Source organism: Callithrix jacchus, chromosome 10 (assembly GCF_049354715.1).
Source record: "Callithrix jacchus isolate 240 chromosome 10, calJac240_pri, whole genome shotgun sequence".
Lineage (NCBI taxonomy): Eukaryota > Metazoa > Chordata > Mammalia > Primates > Cebidae > Callithrix > Callithrix jacchus.
In genome coordinates, this window is record NC_133511.1 from 71,844,684 (window position 1) to 71,854,986 (window position 10,303).

Genomic DNA, 10,303 nt, shown 5'->3' on the forward strand with positions numbered 1-10,303 from the left:
AATAATTTAATTACACTTTTTTAAATAACTAAGAGTATAATTGGGCCAGTCACGGTGGCTCACACCTGTAATCCCAGCACTTTGAGAGGCTGAGACAGGCAGATCACAAGGTCAGGAGATTAAGACCATCCTGGCTAACTTGGCAAAACCCCATCTCTACTAAAAAATACAAAAAAAAATTAGTTGGGCATGGTGGCACATGCCTGTGGTCCCAGCTACTCAGGAGGCTGAGACAAGAGAATCACTTTAACATGGGAGGTGGAGGCTGCGGTGAGCCAAAATCGCGCCACTGCACTCCAGCCTGGGTGACAGAGCGAGACTCCATCTCAAACAAACAAACAAAAATGTATTCATATCTGACATCTACAGCTACAGAATATTCTGTGGAAAATCTTCTGTAGGTAATGAAAAACCCTCCAAAGTATTTGACAGAAAGTGGCTTGATTTTCTCTGTCTTTCAGAGCATTTAATGTAGTCATTTCATAGTTCAAGCTAAAGTGTAAAAGATTGAAAACACTGAGCTCAGTTAAGAAAGTAATACAATATCTGAAGTGAAAGATGAGAAAAGTAGTGAGTAATTGGTAGAGGCTATGTTTAAAAGACTAATGATACTAATAAGTATTAGCAAAATACTTCTCAGAAACTATGAGCTAAGGATTATGTTAAATATAGTCATAAGGTTTATTTTATTTAATCTTCTAAATAACCCTTTGAAGGTAACCTCTAAGGTACCCATTTTGTAGATTTAGAAATTGAAGACTAAAAATGTTAAACGAACTGTGCAAGTTCACACAGCTAGAAAATGATGGTGACAAGACTTGAGTCCTGATATGAGTCCAAATACTATCCACCTACTTATTTAGTGGCACTATCAATATATTATCAACCAATAACTTTTTGATTATCAGCCCTAAGAGGAGGAAGTTGAAAAAGACTATAGGGTTTCCAGCTCAGTGAAGGTGATGGGATCATCGTAATCTAGTTCCCAAGAAATGAAATGTAGAAAGAAAAGTGGAGTGGGAGTTCTACATCCTAGGAGGAATAACCAGTTAATAGGTGGATTTGTGTGTATAACACTCAAAAGAGAAGTTTTAGGCTAGAGAGAGGGATGTGGGGCTCATCAGTGTTGGTGGTAAAGAAATGACAGTACGTGACCTTTTCTGGAAAAACATGAAAAAATGAGGGTTGAGACTGTGAATCCCAAGAGAGTACTCCAGTTCTGGCAACCCGGCCATGAACAATGTGCTATAATTCCTATTTCTGGGTCTGGTCAAAAACCAGATATAAGAGAGAATCAAGAGTAACCTGTTTCCTCCTACTTTGTCTATTCCCTGGACTCTGAGTTACAGCAAAGGGAAGCACTGCAAATCAGCAGTTGATTTGCGTTAATTACGCCGAACTGCCTTCATGAGGAGATGGTTTACTAATCACTGGTATTGTGGACTAATTTAGCTGGTCATTTCAGTATACCGTAAAGATGCCTGTTATGACCTCAAGGAGACAATTGTGCTCCCCTCATTTATCAAACATTTAATATGTGTCAGGCATTCTGTAATGCATTGGGGGTATAAATATGAATAATATACACTTCTGATTTCAAGGAGTTTACAGTCGACTGAGGGTACAAATAAACGAACAATTCATTACATTACAACTTATCATGCACATTTGGAGATTTGTACAAGATGCACTAGACATGCAAAGATAGGACCCTTGACTTGCCTGGAGAAATTAGAAAAGACTTCTCAGGGAAAGCAGTTCTTGAACTAAAATTTGAAGGAGAGGAAGTTTTTCCAGATGGCTAAAGGATCAATGCACATTTGAGATTGTTTTTTTAATTAAAACTCCTTCAGATAGTAAATATCTGAAAGAAGCATTACACATAGAAAGAAACAACCAGTATTAGCCTTTCTAAAAATATACCAAAAAGTAAAGAGCATCAACATAAAGAAGAATTTACATCAACGAATGGATAAAACAGCCAGTTAACATCAAATGGCAGTAACCCTAAATTTAAATCAACTAAATCCCCCAATCAAAAGATACAGCCAAAACCTAATGGTATGATGCATCCAGACCCATTTCACATGCAAGGATACACAAAGACTCAAAACAAAGGGATGGAGAAAGATTTACCAACCAAATGGAGAGCAAAAATAAATAAATAAATAAAAAGCAGGAGTTGCAATTCTCACATCTGATAAAATAGATTTTAAAGCAACAAAGATATAGTGGTAAAAGGATCAATGCAACAATAAGAGCTAACGATCCTAACACCCAGATACATAGAGACTTAGACTCAATAAGACAAAAAATTAATAAGGATATCCAGAACTCGAACTCAGATCTGGAACAAGTAAACTTAATAAATATTTATAGAGCTCTCCACTTTAAATACACAAAATATGCATTCTTGTCAATACCACATCACACCTACTCATAGGTTTAAATGAAATATTGATTGGCCATTATTAATACCCATTTTTTAGAATAAAGCAATATTTCCGTTCTCTCTCCCTCTTTTTCGTCCTCTTTCTTCCTCCCCTTCACTCCTTTTTTTCTTTCCTTCTAAAAAAAAAGTAAATATAAAATTATTTTTATCCATTTCTTTATAACCTCATTTCATATGGTATTCAGCTCCCTGTGCTTCCAGTATCTATCTAGTCTACTGAGGGTACCAAAGCCTCATATTAGGGCATGAACACTTAGTTATTATTTCTGGGTTGTAGAGAGGAATGTGTACAGAGGTTGGAGAAAACAAACAGGAGGAGGAAGAATTTTAAGAAAAGTAAGGAAAGTGGGGGAGGAGAATGAGATAGAAGGAAGAGGAAGAAAAGCCTTCTCAGTCCAGGAAATCTCTGTATTTCACATCTAGCTTCCTTGAAGGAGCTGGACATGAAGATACATGAGGATCCATCAGCCCAGAGGGGAGGTGCAGCACCAAGTCTTGATGTCAAAGAACCAGTGGGCTATACCCTCACGTATCTGCTTAGTCTTCACACCATAGACAATGGGGTTCAGCATTGGTGGCACCACCACATAAAGATTGGCCAGCAAGATATGGACATGTTGAGGAATGTTACGGCCAAAACGGTGGGTCAATAAGGTAAAGAAGGATGGAATATAAAACATGAGGATGACACAGAGGTGGGAGCCACAAGTGCTGAGGGCCTTGTGCCGAGCATCCTGGGAGGGCAAACGAAACACTGCTCGGAGGATCAGTGAGTAAGACACAGTAATGAGGATCACATCCAAGATCACCATGACAATGGGCACTGAGAAGCCATACCAGATGTTAACAGTGATGTCAGCACAGGCTAAACGAGCCACTCCAATATGCTCACAGTAGGAATGAGGAACAATGTTGGTTCGGCAGAAGGGCAGCCGCTTCAGCAAGAATATGACTGGGAAAATGATGCAGAAGCTTCGGGTGACGATGGCCAGAGCAATCCTTCTCACAACAAGCCATGTTAGCACTGTTGTATATCTCAGTGGGGCACAAATCGCCACAAAGCGGTCAAAGGCCATGGCTAATAGGATAGCTGACTCCCCCACAAACATCATATGAACAAAGAAGACTTGGGTGACACAGGCATCAAAAGCAATGTTATGGGCATGGAGCCAAAAGATGGCTAGGGCCTTGGGCACAGTGGTGGTAGACAACAGGATGTCCGTGACGGCCAGCATAAAGAGGAAGAAATACATGGGCTCGTGAAGGTTACGTTCCATGATGATAACCACTATCAGGATGCTGTTTCCCAGGGCTGCAGTGAGGTAAATGAGGCAAAGAGGTATTGACAGCCAAATGTGATAAGCCTCCCACCCAGGAATGCCAAGTAGGACAAAAACTGCAGGATGGAAGACGGTAAGGTTGGTGTGACTCATGATGCACTTTATGGTCCTCTCTATGATGACTGACAAGCTGATGAGTTCACTGAAAGTGATAGAAACAGAAAGCACTTCTGAATACGTATAAATATCATAAATGGCAGCATGAATTTCTAAATTGCTGGGCTTTCCATGGTCAAGTTCTCCCAGAGAATGTTCAATTGGTTGTAGGAATGGCTTCTGGACCATGGTGCTTCCTTTGCATACAGAACTTCTGTGGCAATAATGCTTCAGGTACCAACAGAGGCAGTAACACCTGCCTCCAACCGCCCTACCCCCAGAGTTTGGCCCCACCCTCTCTGACCTCATTCTACTATTTCCACACAAGTAGCATTTTCCACCTACCTGTGTTATACTTGTCCCTTGCCCCAAGACTTTTTTCTACATTTACCTTTAATTTTCTTCCCCTTCTACTTCTGTTTACCAAAATTTTAACCTTAAAATAACTCCTTAAGACATACCACTTTGTAATGGCCTGTGTTCATAGCAATATATCTCCTTCCTGAAAACCTATTAACTAAACTATATTTTAACTTCATTATATTTAATCCTATTAAATTTATCTGGCTATTGCCTTGAACACTTCACAGGACACTAGCACTTGTGACTCCCTGTGCAAGGAAGTAGAGTATCAAGTGGGAATCCAGGGGAGGCCTAGAGGGGTACATTTCTCCACTCTGATCCAGATTCATATTTTTCCCAATGCAGTGAGCAATGGGGCAGCCAATGAAACAGAGAGAGGCAATTTTCATCACCAGCTCCTCATGGACTTCTCATGCTCCCCCACAAATAGTTCTACATAGGATTCTCCTGGTTATGTCTGAGTTTCATTATCTATAGATGCCCCCCAGGAAAATGATTCTGAGCAAAAGAAATCAATATATTGCCTACCTGTAGCCTCTGTGACTCCACTAATACTGCCCTTCTTCCCACCCCCTGTTCCCTAACCCTCAGAAAGAACCATGTTTCCCTTTTGCCAAGAAGGGTTAAGTATAGAGTCCTCCTGGCTTTCCTGCCACTCAGGTAATATTTGTTTCCTTATGAAGCCCTGAACTATCTGTCAGCTATTAGGACTAGGGAAAGAATGTGTGATTAAGAATCTAGAAAGAAACATGAAGAAAAGGAACTATAGACAGTAAAGAGAGAATCAGGAGTATAAAGGTACCAAATAAACACTAGATTGATCTTCTGATAATGATATTCAGAGGGCTGCAAAGAAGAGATGCAAAGGAATAAAATCCTCAGTTTATGAGTCCATCTCCCTGCCTCTATGCAAATGAACTTGCTCAGAGCATGGTGGGCTACGGGGAAGGAACAATGGGACTCCAGATGGGTACAAGGAAGGGAACAGAGCCAGATTCAGACAACTAAAGGTCGCAGGCAGGCTAATAATTTGACATCACTCAAGCCAGTATATTTTAAGTATTTGGGCCAGGCATAGTGTCTCACGCCTAAAATCACAGAACTTCGGGAGGCCAAGGCAGGAGGATCACTTGAGGCCAGGTATTCAAGACCTGCCTGGGTAACATAGCAAGATGCTGTCTGTACAAAACAATTTAAAAATTAGCCAGGCATGATGGCACACACCTGTAGTCTCAGGTACTTAGTAGGCTGAGGCAGGAGGATCTCTTGAGCCCAGGAGCTTGGGGCTGCAGTGAGTGAGATATGATGGCAACAGTGCACTCCAGCCTAGGTGACAGAGCAAGACTCTGTCTCTTTAAAATATATATGTTATATATATAGTAAATATAATATATATCCTAAATATATATACATATTATATATATACACGTGTGTGTGTGTGTGTGTGTGTGTACATTCAACTTCTACTTAGAAGAGAGGCTGAGCTTTGCTGGAAAGAGCACAGAGAAGAAGTCGTTAGTAGCATTGCTCTGCCTCTATTTTAAAGTATTAAACTCAAATTTATATAAGCAAAAGCCCCCCCAAAAAAAATTCATTTTCCTTAGGAGGAAATTTATTGGACATTTATTTTCCCACAACTTTCCCAACCCCTCCAGTTATTAACATATTCCTTCTTAATAAAACAGTAAGATACCTGATATACATCCTTATAAAAGCAACTTCTGCTCTCTGCTATGACTCTGTGATGTTTTAACACCCCAACAGTAAGATACCAAGGCAGGTGGAGAGTGGGGCAGTGAGGCCTCCAGGCCCGTTAATGAGTTTCTGGAAAGGAGGTTACTTCCAGTGGAAAGAAGGACTTTCATTTCATTCAGTGACTTCTTAGAGCTCCATCAAAGCCCTGCTGCTTCTCTGTCAAGCACCTTAGGAGGGTTCAAGCCTCATTTAGGAAAGAGTTAATGGTGAGAAGAAAAGAAACTCAGGAAAAAACAGGCATATCCAACGTCTCACAGAAGTACCTCTCAGAGCTCCCAAGAGAACATCCAGCTGAGCGAGGAAAAAAAGAGCCAGAACAGTAGAGACAGGGCAAGAAACCAAGCTAGCTGGGAAAGAATACAACAAAAAGGTGCAGACATTAAGTTCTGGGGCCGGACTTTCTACATTCACTTCCCAGTTCTTCCTGAACTAACTAGATCTTGGGGAAGTCACTTTGCTTCTGCATGCCTCAGTATTTTTAATTGGAAGATGTGAATAACAAAATAAACTTCACACGTGGTAATTGTGAGGATGAAATAAACTAATCTATATTAAGTGCTCAGAAAAGTGGGTTATTATTCTTTTTTATATCATCATCATCATTATTGTTATTAAATCTGTTTGGCACATCATTCTGTTGTGTTTTTTACAGTAGACAAAACATCTTAAGAATATTTAGCAACATTAAAATCTTATTCTTCACTCAAATATGACCAAAGAAAACTCCTTTCCCAGGAAGAAAGAGGAGAAAAAGAAATGAAGGAAGTGCCCAATGAAAGGAAAATAACCTGAGACCAGACCTCTCAGATGGAACTGGTGTCTCAAAAACCAGACCCAAGGGCTTTAGCTGGTGCACCAGGCATGTCCACTAGTGCCGGACTTAGCTTTGGTGAGAACTACCTGGCCATCTTCCTTCAAATGCTCTGAAAAACACCCACCTGTCTCAGTACAAAGAGAAATTATCTCCATCATTTACAGAAGCCTCAGGAACACTGTAGAACAATGGGAGTCAGCTTCAACTGTAGAACTAAGGAGATTTAGAAGAGGGAATCATAAAGAACATTTGGTCCACACTTTAAAGGAAAAATGGAGCCACTCCTCTGCAGCTCCTGACCAATTTCCTAACCAGCTCTATTTTTTATAATAACCATTTCCTCTTTGGGGGGTTATATAAAGGTCTTTTTTGTCTTTATGCAATCTCAAGTCAGAAGACTCTCCTACCATCATTACATTGTATTGAAATGTGCTCACAAATCACGTGTGATATAATTTTTAGGTAACTATATAGGAATTGAGTTACCTCTTTGCCTAGTTGTACTATCTAGACATTTATTTGTACAAGTATTAATTTCACATTTCCATTTTCCTTGTTATGTGCATTTTAGATGTCAAGCATTTTTCACCACTCTTAGATTCTTCAAAATACACAGTCTCTCTGTGCTAAAATCATGTCCCTAATGGATGAGACAGCTGCAAACCTCACTACCCGACTGCCCTCTGCTCCTAAGGATGGTCTCTGTTTGCAGCACAATATATTGCAGGCTTTGTTATAATATGTGTCATAAGAAATTTGTTTCTAATAACATATAAGGTCTCAAAGTTTGTAAATAATTTGCTCTTCTAATATATCGGAGAAAATTCAGATTTATACCTTTAATAAGCTCATTCTTGCCCACACGCACTTAAAGCCAGCCTGTAAGATGTTTTCATAATCTAAAGGTAGTGTTGTCCAGGCGCTGAGAGTCCATTAATTTGGACAACCCTTAATAGTAACTCATGGCTTTTTAATTACTTATTTTTTAGTTGACAAATAAAAATGGCAGACATTTATGTTGTATAACCTGATGCCTGATATATATATATATACATTGTGAAATGGCTAACTCAAACTAATTCATCCTTATTATCAGACATATTTATTTTCTGTGGTTAAAATGCTTAAAATCTACTCAGTAATTTTTAAATATATAATATATTGTTATTAATTATGGTCAGCATGATGTTCAATCTATTTTTTAAACATATTCCTCCTATTGTTTTGTTTTTTCATTTGATCAACATCTCTCTAATCACCCCGAACCTCAAGCCTCTGACAACCAGCATGATTTACTCTTTTAATGAATAAACATCTTAAGAAAAATTCCCATCTATCAATTTTTTTACTATCTATAAGCATTTTTTATATTTTGTCAGAATTTGAGTAAGCATATGGTAATGTATCATGTGTAAATATCTTCTGTGTTCTTGTGATATAGTAGCAAAAATGTGAAGAACCCCAGCTCCAAAACACCACCTCTTCCTTCCCAATGTCTATATCTGTTCCACAAGATGCAGGACAATAAACAGAAGAAAGGATTTTTCAGGCTTTAGATACATCTGACACCCAGATTACCAAAAGAAAGTTTCCTTAAGACTTTGGGACTGAGGAGTTCATGGCACTAAGTACAGAGCCTAACACATTGTAGGTTCTTAGGAAATACTTGGAAAAAAATAAGCCATGGAATTAGTGAATTAATCTTTCTCCAGTAGCTTTGCTTGTTCCCCCAAAACAAGGTGATGAACAAAACCTAAGCCATTTTCATGAATACCCGCCACTGATATACCCTCCCCTAGTATAGTCTGATTCTGATGGCTCTATAAACTGCCCTCAAACCCTTAAACAAGAGGTTTTCTCTTTCTCACATGCTCCTGGTGCTTTGCCTGGTCCCTCTTTGCATTCCTATTCCTATCTCTCATCAGTGTCTACCACCTAAACCCACTCATGTATTTCCCAATGCCCACACTCCCCATTCTGTGCTGTCATGCAGCAATCCTTCTCTCATCCTTTGTCTTACTGACCCCCTTTCTCCCACATACCCATTTCTTTACTCACAACTTGTCTTTGTCCTTACAGATACTCCTAAATTCTCTCTCCTTCTCTCTCTCTCTCTCACACACACACACACACACACACACACACGCGCCAATCTCTCCCTCTGCCACTACCAATGCTCTTAAACTCACCTACTATATCACAATATCAGCTGAAGAATTGAGAAAATGGTAGGGAAGAGCTAAAAAAAAACAAAAAAAACACTTTGCTTATTCTGAGGAAAGAAGAATGAGAAGAAAAGAGAACAGTCTCCAGCTGTTCATGACGGCATGAGGAGGTGTCATCGCTCCTGCCCTATACAGGACCCTTATATTTGCAGACAGAAGCTACATGCTTTTTTCTTCTGAAGGCAGATGTCAGAGTCACCCCTGGGATCATTGAACATGGGGTCAATGAACAAAGGGAGACATAAAAACACTTCCCGTAGTGCCAAGAGGGAACACTAACTCTAGGGATAATTAGTAGCTCCAGACAAAAGCACATAAAGTATTACAAGACACAGCATAGAGCAGTGACAGAAATCTCAGCAATAAAATAATAACAGCTAACATTTGTTGATCCATTACTACATTCCTATCACTATGTTAAGTTTTTAACATAAATTATCTCATTTAATTATCAGAACAACCCAATGAGTAAAGGCACTATTATTATATATCCATTTTGCAGTTGAGAAAATAGAGGCTTAGAAAGACTAAGTAGCTGATAAGGAGAAAAGACAAAAGCCCTCAAGTGAACAGGTCAAAGTGTTCTGTCTCAGTCTAAGAACACTAATTAATTCCTCAGAAACTATAATTTTGGAGTAATTTTGAAGCAACCCTACAGGGTCAATCACTGAAAATAAGTTCAAGAAAAAAAAGACAGAAAAATGGAAGATTGATTAAAATTTTTGCACCATTCAAAGCAAAATTTATAAGCACATAAAAAGATGCTCGATGTCACTAATTATCAGGGAAATGCAAATCAAAATCAAAATGAGATACCATCTCACACACATTAGGATGGCTACCATAAAAAATCTAAAATTTAAATTTACAAACAGAAAATAAGTTTTTGCCAGGATGTGCAGACATTGGAGCCCAGTGCACTATTGGTGGGAATGTAAAATGATACAATCACTGTGGAAAACAGAATAGTAGTTCCTCAAAAAACTTAAAAATACAATTACCATATGATATAGCAATTCTACCTCTGGGCACATATTCAAAAGAATTGAAAGCCAAGTCTTGAAAAGATCACTATACAACCATGTTCACAGCAGCATTTTTCATAATAGCTAAAACACAGAGCCAACTGTGTCCATCGACAGATGAATAGGTAAGCAAAATTCGATATACCTGCAATGGAATATTAGCTTTAAAAGGGACAGAAAATCTGACATATGTGACAATATGGATGTGCCTTGAAGACATTGTACTGAGTGAA

General features: G+C 38.9%; 1 protein-coding gene across 1 annotated transcript; it reads right to left on the bottom strand.

Annotated features, from left to right (window-relative positions):
* Positions 1–1,408: 1,408 nt before the first annotated feature.
* On the bottom strand, positions 1,409–3,885 carry OR52B2 (olfactory receptor family 52 subfamily B member 2). Its single transcript, XM_002754931.6, has one exon. It carries the CDS (start codon positions 3,883–3,885, stop codon positions 2,917–2,919), a length of 969 nt encoding a protein of 322 aa, XP_002754977.1. The 3' UTR covers positions 1,409–2,916.
* Positions 3,886–10,303: the final 6,418 nt, after the last annotated feature.